The sequence below is a fragment of the Mesoplodon mirus genome (assembly GCF_964341445.2).
Source record: "Mesoplodon mirus genome assembly, chromosome: X".
Lineage (NCBI taxonomy): Eukaryota > Metazoa > Chordata > Mammalia > Artiodactyla > Ziphiidae > Mesoplodon > Mesoplodon mirus.
Genome location: NC_138981.1, coordinates 29,766,128 through 29,785,076, shown reverse-complemented (window position 1 = coordinate 29,785,076; position 18,949 = coordinate 29,766,128). Strand labels below are relative to the sequence as shown.

The 18,949-nt window shown below is 40.0% G+C and overlaps 1 protein-coding gene across 6 annotated transcripts in view; it reads left to right on the top strand.

Annotated features, from left to right (window-relative positions):
- DMD (dystrophin) overlaps positions 1–18,949 on the top strand; it is a 2,064,872-nt gene that overhangs the window by 2,009,607 nt on the left and 36,316 nt on the right. For all 6 annotated transcript variants that reach the window (XM_082609524.1, XM_082609526.1, XM_082609525.1 and 3 more), the window contains 2 exons: positions 17,176–17,419; positions 18,276–18,399. In XM_082609524.1, the coding sequence (XP_082465650.1) occupies positions 17,176–17,419; positions 18,276–18,399 (368 nt within the window). The remainder of the gene's footprint in view (positions 1–17,175; positions 17,420–18,275; positions 18,400–18,949) is intronic.

Sequence of the window (18,949 nt, the reverse complement as noted above, 5' to 3'; positions counted from 1 at the left end):
AGGGCGAGACCACGGTTGTTGGCAGCTGGGACTGACAACTCAGGAGGAGCAGCAGCAGGGTCATCCTTCAATTCAGCAGGATTTACAGAGGGTGTTCCTCAAGGTCAGGTAGCTGGAAGATGGTGAATGGGGTGCAGGAGACGTTGAGTTTGAGGTTCTGGTGACATACCCACGGACAGTATCTGACGGTGGGAAATGGAACTTTGAAGCTCGAAGGAGGGGATAACAGATAACAGAGATAACAGATCTGGGAGTCCCAGCTCATAACTGGTAGTCGAAACTGAGAGTCAGTTTATCTACCCAGGGAGCACGTGGCAGAAGGAGAACAATGGGCTTGGTGAAACTCTAGAAGATGTAAACATTAAGATGTTTCTATAATTCCCTTTATTGTTTAATAGGTAATCCATGCACATTATATGGAATCCAAAGGGTTTAAAAGGCATATAAAGATAGTGAGTCTTTCTCCAACCTTGTCCCCTGGCTGTAGTGCTCCCAGCGCTGGGGGCTGCCCCCTTTACTGCTTTCTCGTGTAATCTTTCAGATATTCTCTACATACGCAAATATTTGCAAATATTTTTGTGGTTGTTGGAATTATTTCACACAGTACCATGTAGTGTTCACTCTGGTCTTTTCGTTCTACTTAAAGATCCCTAATTACACACGCTGGAGGAATATGCCAGAAGAAGAGGGGAAGAGAGCTTGGGAATGATAGCATTTTCCCAGAGGAGGCAAGAGGGAGGGGGGCACGAGGACACAGGAGGAGGCATGGTTTTGAACGGGAGAAGGGCCACCTCTGAAAATCATGTTGTAGGTGACGAGGCTGGGGTAAGGAATGGGGGTGGGGAAGATAACAGTGAATGTTAACTGTCCAGTACACATCATTGGGAACTAGTAGAGACTGATTCTCATAGCTGGTCTACACATTTTTTTTAAGTTGAATTGGGGGGGAAAGAGTAGTATATGAGAAAATTAATGAATCTGGGCCCTCGTGCCACTTGGCAATACAAGCCCCCAAAACACAGGGCTACAGAGCCTTTTTAGAGAAAGGGAGCTACTTTTCTCATATAAATCAAACCGACAAGGTCTTTCATGGCCAGAGAAGCTGCCGTATGAAGAGAAGCTGAAGGGCATACCCACTGCATTTAATAAGCTGTGCAGGAGTTAACCGCCCCCGCTCTACGCAGGCAGGGATGACAGTTACATGGGGTGGGGTCACCATGATTCCGAGGCTCCGTTTCTAACTAAGCCACCCAATAACTACATTTCCTTCAGTGTATCCTGAGTTAATCGAAGCTTGTGGATGGATGACCCGAGTTCTCCCTCTTTTTAACTGTCTTGTTATACTAAATGTATTAATGTTGCCTTAAACCTTTTCAGGGAGCATCATGAGGTTTTCTTTTTTAGAAGAAAATTCTATTTTTCACAGTAGAGACCGTTTGAATATTCATATTATAAATTCTCTGTAAACACACAAACAAAATTTAACTTGGAATATAGGTAGCCATGTATGTAATCTTTTTTTTAATTGAAGTATAGTTGATTTACAAAATTGTGTTTCAGATGTACAGCACAGTGATTTGGATATATATGTATGTGTTCGTTTTTTTTCAATTCTTTTCCATTACTGAATACAGTTCCCTGTGCTATACAGTAACTCCTTGTTGTTTATTCTATATACGGTAATGTGTATCTGTTAATCCCATACTCCTAATTTATCCCTCCCCCCTCCCCTTTGGTAACCGTAAGTTTGTTTTCTACGTGAGTCTGTTTCTGTTCTGTAAATAAGTTCATTTGTACTATTTCTTAAATTCCACATATAAGAAATATATAATATTTGTCTTTCTCTGTCTGACTTCGTTTAGTATGATAATCTCTACGTTCATCCATGTTGCTGCAAATGGCATTATTTCATTCTTTTTTATGGCTGAGTAATATTCCATTGTGTGTGTGTGTGTGTATACACATGTGTGTGTATATACACACACACACCACCTCTTATTTATCAATTCATCTGTTGATGGACAACATCATGAAGTTTTAAGTGCAAATAATCTATTTAAATGGGGAATATGTTTTTTAAAGACTAGAGTTACCACTCGATTTTAGGGTCCTCTGTCTTAGATGTCTTGGAAATCATAACAAAAACTTGTCTGGTGAGTTTAGATCTTGGCATAGGAAATTGGATAGTCATGAGGACTGCTTCATACCACAGAAAAACTGAAGTGCCCCTCTGGTGATAACAGTATTCACAACTTATTGGTACAGCTGCCATCTTCCTAGAGCAAGCTGGATAAAAGCTGAAGTTCTTACAATCCAGTTTCCCTTTTTAGATCCTCCATGAAGACCCTCATCCTTCTTTTGGCTTTTGTTACCAGACCATCCTGCTACAGTAGAACTGACTGTAGTCTTAACTTTCTTTAGTTACTTTCCAGGCCTGAGGATATCATTCCATTCAATTCAACAGCTAGTTAGTGAATGCTTAATGTGTTTTTCAAACAGGACTACAAAAAGGAATAAGCCTTGGTTCTTACCCTCATGGGGCTCAAACTTTAATAAAAAGACAATAAAATATAAACAACTAATTATAACCCAGTGTTACAAGTGCTCTGAGGGCACAGAGGTGAATGACTAATTCTGTCAGAGAGATTGGGGAGACTTTCACAAAGGGAGGTGAACATAAAGGCTGAATAGGAGTTTTCCAGACTGAGAGAGGGCGTAAGGTTGAGCCTTGCAGACTATTGGGGCAGTGAGTTATGTGTGGCCAGAGCACAGGATGAAGAGAACAAGAGAGTAGTGGAATGGTAGGTGGAGACCACTGTTTAAAGGGCTTTACATGTCAGACAAAGGAGTTTGGATTGTATCCTATAAGCAGTTGAACAGTGAAGGCTTTGTGAGGAGGAGAAGATTTAGCAAAATAATTGTAAGCAGGGAGCTAAAGCCATGGAGGTTGGTAGAAGGATAGTGCAACAGTTCATTGAAACGTGGCCAGGTTCTTAACTAAGGATCTCTTAGGCAAGTGAAGAAGGGATAGAGAAATGGGAAGTCGCTGGATGAATGAGGCCAGGGGAGATGGGAGAGGGAGGAATTGGGCAGTATGAAATTTTTTATCAGGGAACTGGGAAATGGTCATTAAAAAACAATATCAACAACAACATAGCACACACAAGAAAAGCTACTGATTGGCCAAGGTCAATGGATAGAGAAAAAGAACTATGTATTGTGCATACTGAGCTCTGTTTGCCCAAGGAGATTCAAGTGGAAATTTCCTATATTGATTTTATGTATTCACTTTCCAAAAAGGATTAAAAAAAACATAGCAGTAAGATTCCTGTAGTAGAAATAGTAAATCAGTGAACATAGTGGGGATTAGCTTAGTTGATATAATTGAGCTTCAAATTTAGTTTGAGGTTCCCTACAGGCAGGGAGAATAAGAGGACACAATGATTTGTCTATCTCTCGATATTGGATGAAAGAAGCGTGAAACTTTCTAAGGAAACAGCGTAGTTTTCCTGGTTCTAAATAACAGTAACAGCAAAAACAAATAGCTGTCATTTGAGTGCTTGCTGTGGACCAAAACTGTTCTGAGTATATGTAAGATCCTGTTCAATCCCCACAACAACCCTATGAACGAGAGGCTGTTTCCCAAATAAAGACTCCATGACACAGAGTATGAAGGACACGTCACACGGCTAATAAGGAATAGGGCCTGGATTCAAACTCAGGCATTCCTGGACTCTTAAACAGTGTTAATGCTTGGTGTGATTACTGGCTAGTCTCCTTATCAATATTTTTATAACAAAGACTGAAGGAAATTTTATGTGGCTGCTTCTAGTAGCCTTTGATAATTGTGGAAAGCTTGCCATTAAAGACCAAAGAAATGATGACAGTTCTCCATGGATAAAGGTCACTATTGCCCAAAATGTGTTCTATAGCATACCTCTAAGATACTCTAAAAATACTGATTCTAAGGACAGATAAACTTTTGGAAGTGCTTGTACTGGAAAGTGTTGATTAATTTGCGTTTGCATTGAAGAGTGCAGAAGTAAAGAAACATGATTAGCTTTGTTTAACCCAGTGTTGGTTACACATACTTGACCTCAGCCCAGTTGTAGTGTTCTGTGGAACTCACTTTGGTAAGAAATACAAGTCTGTACTAATGTCTCTTAAAATGAAACCTGGATTTTTCTCACAAAAGTAACTTCTGATTTTCTCCAGTAGTAAAGCCCTACAACCCCAGAGACCAAAATGATTTAGTCTGGAAAAATTCAAAGATAGGTATTAAATCATCTCCCGTAAGAATAGATAATTCTATGAGGTCTTTTTGTGGAACATCCCACTGTGAGTGACCTGGCTTTCCCATCAAGCCACAAAAAAGCATTTCCACCAATAACTTGACAAAATTAATTTGCTATATGGAGCTCTTAATTGTTGTTAACTGATTGAATTGCGATGGATGTCCACCAAAGACAGGAACTTTTGCTTCTATAACAATTACTGTTGGATTTTGCTTCCTAAGTTGTTAGATGCGAAGGCCAGTTGTTACTTGAGGCCTCTCCTGGGTTGTGATATAAAAGTGTATTACCAACCCATGGGAAGATATTAGCAGGAATGCAGGTGTAACAGTCATCTCAATGACAGATTAAGGTATACATTTTGAAGATGTGTAGCTAGTGTATGGTCCTGTGTAATGCTACTTGAGGAAGCTGATTCCTTTTCTGGCACTGAACTGTTAGAGGAAGGATCAGTGATGAATCTTGTGTGGCTTGGTACTTAGCAAGTGTAAGTTCACAGAACCCATGGCTAATGGAGACATCCAGGAGACTTGAAAAGACAGGTCTGGAGTCTAGAAGAGAAGCCTTGACTGAGGAATAATGGGTTGGGGAGGTCGGGTCATGGGTGTAGAGGAGGTGGAAGCCTAGGGAGAGGACAGGGTCCTCTTAGGAAGAGAACACGTGTGGAAAGAAGACCAAGGACCTCCTGGTGTACTTGATTGTAACTGGCTATGCCCAGTTCTCCACCAGTAGCCCAGATAGAAATGGTTTCCTGGTTTGTATTACTTATGTAAATGGATGACTTCTGCAGATGACCAGACCCTTTTTTTTTTCCTGCTATGTGGATAATTAAAGTTGACCTTTTTCTGTATCTCCAAATTCTGGGTTACCTTTTGGTACCACTCCATCTGCTATCTACAATTTATAAGTAAACCCATATCCTTTTCCTGTAATTTCCTAGTAAATCAAAGTGATTATTTCAAAGATAGAAATAACCTATATTTTTAGCTTAAACAATGAGCACAATTCCCAGTCCTTTTGCATTAGTGTAAGGTTTGTCACCTTGGAACTAAACAATATCCCACACGCTAGAAGGTGAGCTCTTGAAGGGTAAGGGACTGTGTCTCGCATATGTTTCTCTCTGTAGTGCTGGTGTAGGCTTTACATGTTGATTCAATTAATGGATAAATGTCCTTTGGAGTTTTCTTGTTCCCTGCCAGATTTCTTGGCTGGTTTTTCTACATCTGTGACTCTATTTCTGTTTTGTAAGTAAGTTCATTTGTATCATTTATTTCAGATTCCATATATAAGCAACATCATATGGTATTTGTCTTTCTCTGTCCGACTTGCTTCACTCTGCATGACAGACTGTAGGTCCATCCATGTCTCTACAAATGACCCAATTTCATTCCTTTTTATGGCTGAGTAATATTGCATTGTATATAATACCACATCTTTTTTTACCCATTCATCCGTCGATGTACATTTAGGTTGCTTCCATGTCTTGGCTATTGTAAATAGTGCTGCTATGAACATTGGGGTGCATGTATCTTTCTGAAGTATGGTTTTCTCTGGATATATGCCCAGGAGAGGGATTGCTGTGGATCATATGGTAGTTCTATTTTTAGTTTTATAAGGAACCTCCATACTGTTCTCCATCATGGCTTCACCAATTAACATTCCCACCAACAATGTAGAAGGGTTCCCTTTTCTCCACACCCTCTCCAGCATTTATTGTTTATGGAGTTTTTAATGAAGGCCATTATGACTGGTGTGAGGTGATACCTCATTGTAGTTTTGATTTGCATTTCTCTGATAATTAGTGATGTTGAGCGTCTTTTCATGTGCTTTTTGGCCATCTGTATGTCTTCTTTGGAGAAATGTCTGTTTAGAACTTCTGCCCATTTTTTGATTGGGTTGTTTGTTTTTTTGACATAGAGCTGCATGAGCTGTTTGTATATTTTGGAGATTAATCCCTTGTTGGTCGCTTTGTTTGCAAATATTTTCTCCCACTCTGTGGGCTGTCTTTTATATCATTTTCCACTGGACTGAAAACACTGATGTTGTTTATGTTAACCCAGACTTGAACATTTCCTGGGCTTATTTTGGGGCTCTCTTTTAAATTCATTGTCTGAAAATACTGAGAAGTGTCTGCATACATAATTCTGCAGGCATGTACACACCGTCTTTCTCTTATGTACACGGGTTAAACTTGATTCCTCCATAGTAGGAGAGAGCATTAGAAAATTATTGACTTCATTGGGGAAATAATCTTTTTTGCTGTGAGAAATAATATTTTGAATTTAGAACTTATTTTTTATAAGAGCTTTATCAAGGTATAATTCACATACCATAACATTAACCCATTTAAAGTGTATATGTCACTGGTTATTAGTATATTCACAGAGCTGTGCAACCATCGTCACATAAGCAATTTTAGAACAATTTCCTCACCCCAAAAAGAAACCCCGTACCCACTTTCAGTCACTCTCCATTTCTTCCAAAACAGCCGCACCCCAGCCCTAGACAGTCACTAATCTTCTTTGTTTATATGGATTTGCTTACTCTGGACATTTCATATAAATGGAATAACACAATACATGGTCTTTTGTAACTGGCTTCTTTCACGTAGCATAATATTTTAAAGGGACACCTATGTTGTAGCATGTATTAGTACTTCATTCTTTTTTATTAATGATATTCTATCGTATAGAAATACCACATTTTAAAACATTCATTTGGCAGTTCACGGACATTTGAGTTGTTTCCACTTTATGGCTATTATGGATAATTCTGCCATGAACATTTGTGCACGAGTACTGGGACTTACTTTAAAGAAATGATTCTGTAGTTTCTGTCATTGTAACAGAGGAGACCGTAGGATCAAATATGGCAAGAGTATATAGCAGTGCGTGCCACGAAGTGAAAAACAGGCCATCAAGATAAATTTACTGGGAGAATTTAAGGCCAGTCTTAACTACTCGTGAGGGATTCAAGCCAGGACACACAAAGCCTAAAATAATGATTCTCCTACAGGCTGTTACAGCTTTTTGCTGACCACAAACAATGAAAGTTTAATATTTTACTGTATTTGTCTGAAAATTGAAACACACTTTTCCCAATGGTACTATTCCTGGAGACTAGACTTGCTCACTTCTAAAACCTTTCCAATCCTAGTATGCTTTTTGTATGGTTAAGACTAGTCACAGTCATATTTGTCTTGGGTTTTGTTTGTCTGCTTTATTTCCAGGTATAACAGGAGTTTTTTAAATGAATTCTTCTTGTGTTGAACTTTGTTTTTTTTGAACTTTTGATTAATACATTTATTCTTGGACAATATTGTGTTAGTCCTTGATCAGGAAGTTGTGAAAAAATATCTCACTCATTGAAGATTGAAAAAAAAAAAAAAACTAAAGCCCATTAATACTGTCAGGTTCTGTCTCATGGAGCTCAAGCAAGATATAGATCACGATGTCAAGAGCAAATCCTGAGAATAGAGTATATCTAAGTACATTAACCCTGTAGACTTGGTCTGAAGAGTTTATTACAGCAGTAATCTATGGACAAAATTTTATCATTCAGTCATATGCCCAGCAGATTTGGTGAAATCTAAGGAAATCTCATCCTAGTGATCTTAGCTCAGTGATTTCATTTGGCCCAGATGCTCAGCTGTGATACACTTTACTATAGCATAGGTGATGGAAAATATACAATTCCCAGATTCTGGGGTAGCTACAATCATGACTGGGGAGGGGGGGCAAGAATTAGAGAGCAAACGGTGAATCAGTTTCTAAGCGCTCACGCGCGCTCTCTCTCTCTCTCTCTCTCCCCCCTCCCTCCCTCCCTCCCTCCTCCCTCCCTCTCCCTCTCTCTCTCTCTCTCTCTCTCTCTCTATATATATATATATATATATGTATATATATATATATATTCTGCCAAGTTCAGTGGGTGTTATTAGATTGCTTTTATTTCAGACAATTTAAGTGCTTTCCTTTGGTAAGAAGCTTTCAGCACACCTGAGGTTCCAAATCCAAAGAGTACACAATATAGAGAAAGAAGTCATAATAATTATGAACACTTAGATTGGGCTGGGTCTGATTCTAACAAAGTTGTACGTAGAGAGTGTAGACTGCACTGGCTCACTGAACCTCCTGGTGGGGTGAGTGCTTAGGTCAGTTGCCCAGCCTCAGCAGCTGGCAGAGCCTGGCTGTGAATCAAGGTCTTTCTAACTCCAGAACCGTGCTCTCAAACCCTGTTCCAATTCCACCTCCGCCATGGGTGATAAAAGGCACCAAAAAGGCAATGTGTCCAAAAAAAAAATTACCGTATTTTTCTTTACTTGCTTCAACATCACTTTTTGTAAACAAAGTTATTTATTTATTTATTTATTTATTATTATTTTTTGGCTGCCTTGGGTCTTTGTTGCTGCGTGTGGGCTTTCTCTAGTTGCGGCGAGCGGGGGCTACTCTTCATTGCGGTGGCTTCTCTTGCTGTGGAGCACTGGCTCTAGGCACGCGGGCTTCAGTAGTTGTGGCTCACAGGCTCAGTAGTTGTGGTGCAACGGCTTACTTGCTCTGCTGCATGTGGAATCTTTCCGGACCAGGGTCGAACCTGTGTCCCCTGCATTGGCAGGCAGATTCTCAATCACTGCGCCACCGGGGAAGTCCCGCTTCAACATTGCTCTTAAATGCAGATATCACTGGAAGAAATGGTACATTATTATAAAATCCCAGTAAGGTTTATTCAGTAGGAAAGGGGTTGGAATTTAAGAGCTCTACATGCATTACAAGGGGACAATGTTAAGAGAAGAGGATTGAGAAACAAGAGCCCGGGGGTTCCTGCCATTTTTACTGTTTTGCTTAAGGCAGACCTAAAATATGCATATTTTTACTTCCCACCCTGTGAGCGGCTCCATAATTAACACTGGTAGTGCCAAGGCATATTAATGTCTCTTTCCATCTAGTTTAGGGGTATTTTTGACTCGGTGTTTGATAAAATTTTACAGTATAGCTTTAAATATTTTAATTGTAATTGAAAAAGGCTCGGTGCAATTTCCAGTTTTTAAAATACCTCACGCCTGCGAAATTTGTCTTTCCCTTTTTTTTTTTAGAAACTGCTAATTTGCTAGATTTATAGTTGCTGTAATAGTTCTGTGTGATTTACTACATTTGCCTGAATCCAGATTGGTGGATATGATTTAGCTGCTTTTAACACTGTATGAGAGTAAAGCTAGATTTGTCTGGGCCTAATCTTTTTAGATGCAGACCTTTGTAGTTGTTCCCACTTTATGAAATGGATCCTGTGTGTGCTCATGCTTTGATATACAGTTTAATCTATAAGACTTGTTAACACAGTGATCACTGGAAAATGATCTTCAATTATATAATTACACACAGTACAGAAGTTCCATTTAAAGAGTACATGACCTACATTGAAAACACTTGGTTGACATCAGTAAATTAATAGAAATTACACAAAGATTGTTGTAATGTTCTTTATTATAACTAGCATGTAGCTTGCTATGATTGCTAGAGGGACCAGGTGCTTTCATGTTTTCAGCAGGTAGAGGTAAGGCCAATTTGATTTCTCTCTCTTTTTTTTTTGATTTGTTTCTTATATCCATTAGCTAGTGAAAAAAATTTTTTTAATGTAAATTTGTATCTGGACAACCACATTTATACACATGATGACATAAAATTTAATCAGATACAGTTGCATAGTTGTAGAATGGAGGGATTTTTTTAAGCTCTATGAAGAATAAGAAATTAATAATGGATGGGAGACTTTTTTTTTTTTTTTTTTTTAGCAAGACTGGCTGCAGGAAGAAATTGTGGTGACAGAAATCATGTGAAGTGAATTTGAATTAGTGTTCTTTAGGGAGCTACCAGAGAAATATAATTTACAAGATAATCAAGAACCTAAACAGATCCTCTGTGGAGTCATTGTCTGATCCCTGACATATATTCATCTATGTTGAAATGACTCCACAAATACCGTCTAACAATTAAGAGAATCAATAGGGCTGAAATGTACATGTATAACTTCAAGAAAAGTAAAATATATATCTGTAACAAACAATATAAATTGACAGCCAACTGTTAAAATGAGCAGATTATGTACTTGTGTTTAAGGTTTAAAATGACTCACCCTGGAACCAGTGGTATCTCACTGATCTTTTATGGGAATGATATCCCCTATGTGCTTTATAAATACTGCGTCCAAAAAAATCCAGCATTATGATGTACTTTAAAAGGTACTGGCACAGAAGTTTTTAAATGTAAGAAAATGACTTAGTTCATAAGGGCTAACTGGCTTCATTTCCCAACCCCTAACACTGCTCTGTAACCATGACCACATTCATTAGGAAATGTTTAGTAAAAGTTATCTCTAATTCAACTCTTTTATTTTTAAAGCTTTTTTAAAATTTTTATTTTTATTTATTTATGGCTGTGTTGGGTCTTCGTTGCTGCGCGCGGGCTTTCTCTAGTTGCGGTGCGCAGGCTTCTTACTGCGGTGGCTTGTCCTGTTGCGGAGCACGGGCTCTAGGTGCATGGGCTTCAGTAGTTGCAGCACCCGGGCTCAGTAGCTGTGGCTCGCAGGCTCTAGAGCGCAGGCTCAGTAGTTGTGACACACGGACTTAGTTGCTCCGCGGCATGTGGGATCTTCCCGGACCAGGGCTGAAACCTGTGTCCCCTGCAATGGCAGGCAGATTCTTAACCACTGTGTCACCAGGGAAGCCCTAATTCAACTCTTTGAACATCAGTTTTTCTTGGTAATCTTCATCAAAATTAAAAATACCTGTAAAAGAGAATTTAGACTCAAGTCAAAGAACTTTGTATTTTTCTTGGTTTCTGGCCAAGGTACCTCCTTTTGAGCTATTTCGGGTGCTATTTCTGGCTTTTCAAACGTTTGGCGTGACAGCTTGTCCTGCCTCAGAGCTTCAGGAAAAAAACTATTCCCTCAAAATAAATAAGTTTGTTATTGAGCTCAATAGAAGTTTGACCTATGCCACATATTTGTTTAGGGAAGGTCACTTGTTTGGTTCACTGAACCCTGTTCTGGTAAATTTAGATTTGAACGAGTACTGTGGGAACCTTGACCGTACATTTACAAAATCAACATGTCCTGGTAGGCTTCTGATTAAGATAATGTTAGCTTTTGCTTTAAGGCATCTTCTTCTCCTACCATTTGTGCAGTGGTAGGTAATATATGGAGTGAAAAAAATTAAAAAGCCATAGTTGGGCTTGAAAACAAGATGAACATTTCTGTGGACCAGAAATGGGGAGTTGGGGGGAGGGGGAGTGCAGGACGTGGTGAGCAGTGTGTGGGACTCACACGCTGGTCAGTGGACTTTCAAACTCCTGTTGGAATAACAGGAATTAAAATTCTCCTCACCAGGTCAGGGCTCAGAGCCAGATTTGAAATCAGGGTCCTGCCAAAACACACCTGGAGAGAGACAGACACATACTGACTTATATTTGAAAGGAAGACGAAAAAGAGAACCATTTGGACTGCAGCAGGGGAGTACAGCTTATATGTAGCCATGGACCTAATGCATAGAACCTAGGGAAGAAGTGAGAAGTATGGTTGCGAAGGGGAGCATCACAGCCTTGAAGCCAGGACCAGAACCATGCTGCCTGGTGATGAAATTAGCAATAATTGCATTCATATCACTCAATGTAGGAGCTTCAAATTACCAATATAAGATCTAGCCCTAGACTAGAGGCCCTGAGACCCTGCTGCTGGAGAGGAAACAGCCATAAAACCACTTGACAGAGAACAGTCAGTTCAGAAGGAGAGAGATAAAATGGAAAACACTCAAACACGAACTATAGCAGAAAACACACCGTATCCCTTTCAAAATGTCTCCAAACCAAAATCCAAAACACATGCAGACTTGAGATAGCCCCTGCAAACTGACCTTCAAATGATGAATTAAGCCTAGATGAAAATAAAATGATAAAACAGTCCAACAAAGATTGTAAGTACACTTAAGATGCTCAAAGACATAAATAAGGAAATACCATTTATTCAAATAACAAATTAAGAAACAGAAATTGATGAAGAACAGATGGATCTGAAAAAGACATCTTTGGAAATGAAAAACTATCATCATTGAAGCTACTGAACTCAATAGGGTAAATTCTAGGCTGGACCCAGTCAGAGAAGATAAGGAATTGAAAAGATGATTCTGAGGACTTTACTATACACAGCACTAAGAAAAACAGATAAATATAAATAAGCAATTAAAGAAAGATGGGGGGCTTCCCTGGTGGCGCAGTGGTTGAGAGTCTGCCTGCCGATGCAGGGGACATGGGTTCGGGCCCCGGTCCGGGAAGATCCCACATGCTGCGGAGCGGCTGGGCCCGTGAGCCATGGCCGCTGAGCCTGCACGTTCTGAGCCTGTGCTCCGCAACAGGAGAGGCCACAGCAGTGTGAGGCCTGTGTACCGCCAAAAAAAAAAAAAAAAAAAAAAAAGATGGGGAATTGACCACAAGACTCTATCATATACCTAGTACAAGTTTCAGAAGAGAGAATGGAGGAAATGGCAGAGAAGCAATACTTGAAGCAGTAAGAGCCGAGAATCTTCCAAAACTGAAGAATGATGTGGGTCTTTAAGAAAATGGTCTCCCGGGCCTCCCTGGTGGCGCAGTGGTTGAGAGTCCGCCTGCCGATGCAGGGGATACGGGTTCGTGCCCCGGTCTGGGAGGATCCCATATGCCGCGGAGCGGCTGGGCCCGTGAGCCATGGCCGCTGAGCCTGCACGTCTGTTGCCTGTGCTCCGCAACGGGAGAGGCCACAACAGTGAGAGGCCCGTGTACCGCAAAAAGAAAAAAAGAAAAAAAAGAAAATGGTCTCCCGAGAGAAATTTCAAACATCTGGGAAGGCAAGAAAGGCCTATGTAGAGCAATTGGTATTCTTTACAGCTCAGCTTTGGGAAGCCCTGGCTGATTCAAATGAGCTTTTTCTGTTTTTCAGTGGAAAGCATAAAAAACAGAAGTGCAGTGTCTTGTATGTATTAAACCATGGTTTCTGAACAAGGGCACTTATAAATAACTCAGTAAAGCAGAGCTCTGTGGAAAACTAGACCCAGAGGAAGACGTCTCTGGAAAAGGTGGTCTCCTGTCAGTAACTTTGTGAAAAGTAAGTGGGAGGATAGTAATCGTTTGTTGTACTGTCCTGAAGTCCATGTGTAAAAGCAATGTTTTCAAAAAGAACATCATGGATGACCCACTCTGGTAGAAAGAAAAGTCTTGAATAGGATTCTACATAAAAAGGTGTTACCAACTGGGACATTTCAATGAAGGTGGATTTCTTTTAGTGAACACTTCAAGGGAAAAAAAATAGAAGATAATTCCTATCAAATGAAACCTTGTGAACATTGGATGCTGCTTCAGGTTCACGGAAACATTTCGATGATTGTCAGTTAAGCGGCCAGAAATTGGATTTAATTAATGTGAACAACTACTTATGGTGGTTTCACACCCAAAGGACCTATGTGTAGAATCTGGCTGAGGGTAAACTTATTTTGATGAATTTCTTATTACTGCTTTGTCAAAGCAGATGGCTATGAAACAAACTGCACATATAACTCTCCTTGAAGACTGATAGCAGATAGGATTTCAATCAATACAGATAGGATACTATATTCCTGTAAATGAAAAAGATCATAGATTGATTTTCCTGTATGACTTTAAACAAATTCGTAGAAAACTTGTAACGTTAGGTACAGGGTAGATAGAGCTTTAAACAAAAACAAACCAAAAAAAATTGATTGGATTGAAATAAAATCATCTTTGGTGCAGAGATCCAGCATTTTGAAACTAGGCATTTCGGAAGACGTGCCATCCCCGAGGGACAATGGGAAGACTCTTCTTGCCTGCTCACCACTTGCCTCTCACGTCTCTTCTCATAGATAGACATCTCCCATATTTGTGGATAGGACATTCTCTAACCCGATGAAATACCATCTGTGAACCACAGAAATCTGTCATCTTATTTTGGTATTCATCACAACTGGAAGAAAGATATCAAGAGTTCTGCTCATTTGCTGGGTATCAAATAACAGGTGTCCTCCATTGGAATCGTATACTCAGCAATTCTAAAGCAAGAAGGAAATCTATACCCCTATGTGTATTTATTAAAAAGCATAAAAATAAGAAAAATGATTTAAGCATTCAACCTAAAAGCTAAAGGAAAAACACAGGAAGTTACAGAACATTGTTTTTTTTTTGTGGTACGTGGGCCTCTCACTGTTGTGGCCTCTCCCGTTGCAGAGCACAGGCTCCGGACGCGCAGGCTCAGCAGCCATGGCTCACGGGCCCAGCTGCTCCGCGGTATGTGTGATCTTCCCGGACCGGGGCACGAACCGGTGTCCCCTGCACCGGCAGGTGGACTCTCAACCACTGTGCCACCAGGGAAGCCCTGTTTTTTTTAATTTATTTAATTTTGGCTGTGTTGGGTCTTCGTTGCTGTGCACAGGCTTTCTCTAGTTGCGGCGAGCAGGGGCTACTTGTCGTTGCAGTGTGCAGGCTTCTCATTGCGGTGGCTTCTCTTGTTGCAGAGCACAGGCTCTAGGCACGCAGGCTTCAGTAGTCGTGGCACATGGGCTCAGTAGTTGTGGTGCACGGGCTTAGTTGCTCTGCGGCATGGGGGATCTTCCCGGACCAGGGCTCGAACCCGTGTCCCCTGCATTGGCAGGCAGACTCCTAACCACTGCACCACCAGGGAAGTCCCAGGACATTGTTAATGGACATAAAAGGAGACTAGAATAACTGAAGAGCTTCACCATATTCCTGGTTATGAAGACTCAATAACACGAAGTCAGCTCTTCCCATTTTAATCTATACAGTCAATGTAATTCAAACCCGGAATTTCAACAAGGATTTTCCTGAAATATGAAATCTTGACACTAAAATCATAGGAATGATCAGAGAGGTCTGAAGTGCCAAGAAAATTTTAAGACAAAACAAAGTGGGAGTGAGATGGCCTACCAGACAACAATGTATTTAAAGCCATAGTGCGGAATTGCACAGGGACAGACAGATAAACCAACAGCAGAGACTGGAGAGCTCAGAAACACACTTGTGTATTTATGGACGCTTGATGTATTATATAAATGCCATAGAAATCAGTGGACAAAAGGTGGACTATGGGGCTGGCTTAATAAGTTATCTATGTGGGGATAGTAAAATTAGATTTTATGTTCATACCAAACATAAAAGATTCTGGGTAAAGTCCTAACTGTGAAAAACAAAATTTTGAACTTTAAAATGTAGGTGTAAGGAAGATTTTCTTAAAACATAAAAAGCAGAAAACATGGAGGAGTGTTTTGAAATTAAAAATTGTTGTACAATAAGATGCCAAGAATAAAGTTAAAGATCAGCTATGCTAAGATATGTGTAGGAGATAATATCTGCTGTGCATATAACTGGCAAAGGATAAGCATCTCGAACATATCCAGAACGTGAATAAGACAAAGACAACCCAGTAGGGAAATGGGTAAGGAAACATGAAAAGCCAACTAACATAAAACAAGTTCAGCCTTGGGGAATTCCCTGGTGGTCCAGTGGTTAGGGCTCTGCGCTTTCACTGCCAAGGGCGTGGGTTCGATCCCTGGTCAGGGAACTAAGATCCCACAAGCCACACGGTACGGCCAAAACAGAAAAAGTTCAGCCTCACCAGTAGTCAGAGATGTGCTCATTAAAATATACCCGTCAACCAAAACTTAAATGTTTGGTAACACCAAGTATTTGATGAAGATGTGACCAAATGGAAAATCTCACTCACTACTGGTGGGAGAGTAAATTGGTATAAAAACTCTTAGGAGAGCAGTCTGGTGATGTGTAGCAATGTTGAAGATGTTGCTAGAACCCAACAATTTTACATCTACATATATTCTGTAAAGGATCTCTTAAACAGGTATCCAAGGAGACAGGTAGACAGAAGTTCATTGCGTCACTGTTTGTAATAGTGACAAGTTGGAAACAACCTAAATGTTCATTGAGAGGAGAATGTTGTTGGCATATTCAAGCAGCAGAATAATACCTTACAGCCGTTAAAATCATGAACTATTATCAACATGGATAAATCTCCAAAACGGTGTTGAAGGCAAAAAGCAACTCTTAGAATGGTATGTACATGCTTAAACAAAGTTCTTAAACATAAAGTTTAAGAACATGCAAAATAATGCTATTAGATTGAATCACATGAAATGGCCATTTATGTAGGGTAGAAAAAGCCGAATCTCAGCAAGCCAGTATGTGTGGATGCATTCGTGGTAATGATGGACGTGGAACTCAGGATGGCATTATCTCCTTGGGGGCATTGGTGAGCCGGGAACTGATATCATAGTAAGGAGAATCTGTGGGGAAGCTTCAGCTGTAGCTGTCATATTTTATTTCTTCAAAGAAATTTGAAGAAAATATGGCAAATGTTAAATTTATTAAAGCGCTGTGGTGGGTACATGGGTACACTCTTACTATGTTCTTACACATTGCTGTTGAAAATATTTGATGATGTTTTTTAAGCAAACCAAAGTGTTGCTAGAGGTATAAGAATCATAATCTCATGACAGTATAAGGAAATATTTACAAAATGATTTACTCCTTTGCTGCTTAATTATGTAAACATAGCACTAGTAAGGCTTTGAGTATAGAAGATTGAAAAGCATCTCCCCTCACATATTCCGGGCAGACGCTTCAAATTTTATTTTGTTTTTTTAGCATCGCTAAAATTGTCGTCATAAAAACCATTCATTAAGTGCCTCCCTTTTGCTTGCTATTGTGTTTGGTGGTGGTCAGATGTATCTCTCTGCCATTTTATAAGAAATCTGGTGATGATATTCAATTTTCTTGTTTTGTTTTGTTCTTTTTTTCTTTTCCACTTCTTTGATGCTGAACAGGAATCTGCAAGCAGAATACGATCGTCTCAAGCAGCAGCATGAACATAAAGGCCTCTCCCCACTGCCGTCCCCTCCTGAAATGATGCCCACCTCTCCTCAGAGTCCCCGGGATGCTGAGCTCATTGCTGAGGCCAAGCTACTGCGTCAACACAAAGGCCGCCTGGAAGCCAGGATGCAAATCCTGGAAGACCACAATAAACAGCTGGAGTCACAGTTACATAGGCTAAGGCAGCTGCTGGAGCAAGTGAGAGCCACCTCTCTGTAACATGGGATATTTACAAAACATCATTTTCCCCTCTTCAAACTAAAAACTAGAACTCCCAGTCCTTTACAGAACTGTAACAAGTATTGATTTGTTAATTACTTAGTATGTGCCTAGCAAAGGGCTAGATATCAAGGGATATAAGAAGAGGAAAAACTAGCATGTCATTTTATAGTTGTTGCAGATTGTTTCCTGCGAAAATGTCTTTTATTTGATTTAAAATTCATCTTGGGAAAAAAATACAGAAAGGTTTCCACTAGTTATCTCAAAGTGAAAATTTTACCTCTTGAAATGGAACTCTTTTTTTTTCCCAATTAGTCTTATTTTCTGGTATGCCTTTGGGTTTTTTCTTTTGATAATCCCTAAAACATAATTTTTTTAAGTCTCCATTGAAAATGTAGCCAGATATTGCATTGTGGGAGGCCCTACCTGCACATAGTCCTGGCTTTCTGGGAATTTAAAATTTTGAGATATGTTCTCTCCATCTTGTTCCTTAATACTTCACAAAAATAAGAATTCTCCACTACATTTTTGTGGTCTCATATGATTTCACCATTCTCACATGACCTTCTAAATCTTTCGGTTATTTAGGCTAATGATTTTCTATATCGTATTCCACCGTAGCTGTAATGTTTTTCAAACTTAGAAGGGGGTACAATTCAGGGACACAGATAGTATCCATGGATCTTATCAACAGTGAAATTTCCCAAATTTAACCATCTTTGGGAGGTTTCTAAGTAGGAAAAGTAATTTCTGAGTCTTGAGCATCTGCGATAGGTATATATTTGTTTGCGTGTTTATTATGAAAAATAATTCTCTTTTCTTTTGAATGCCTCAGCCCCAGGCAGAGGCCAAGGTGAATGGTACAACGGTGTCCTCTCCTTCTACGTCTCTTCAGAGGTCAGACAGCAGCCAGCCTATGCTGCTCCGGGTGGTGGGCAGTCAAACTTCGGAATCCATGGGTAAGTGTCTGTCTGCGCTACTCCTGGATTTTGTTCTCTCTTAAGGTCTGGAAATGGTGAACTGTTTGCTCAGAGGTTTAAATCATCTGCTAAATTATCTAATATCGGTTCTGGACAAGGGATTGTCATAAATGCCTTTGGGGTACGAAGATGAAAGACATACTCCTAGCCCGCAAAGGACTGGCTATTCAGTTAGTCAGAACAAGGCAATGTGGTATTAAAGTTTCATTCATTTCGGAGATCAGAGAAGGCTTTTCAACAAATTGATATTTGTGAAGGGTTTTGAAGGATGGAGTAGGAACTGAGCATATGTTGAAGAAGGTATATAGCATAACTGAAGATGTAGAGATGAGGGCCTTGCGCCAAGGGCAGGAAGGAGCCAATGGTCCAGTTAGATAGGGTCCAAGCAGGAGGTGGGGTGGGGGAGGAAGGTTGGGGTCACATTATAGTGACATGAGTATTGGGCAGAGGTGTGTGGTCAGTGTCAGGGAGCCACTGAAAATCATTTAGCAGGTGAAAAATAGCTAAAAAGATGTACTCCGGCAGTTTT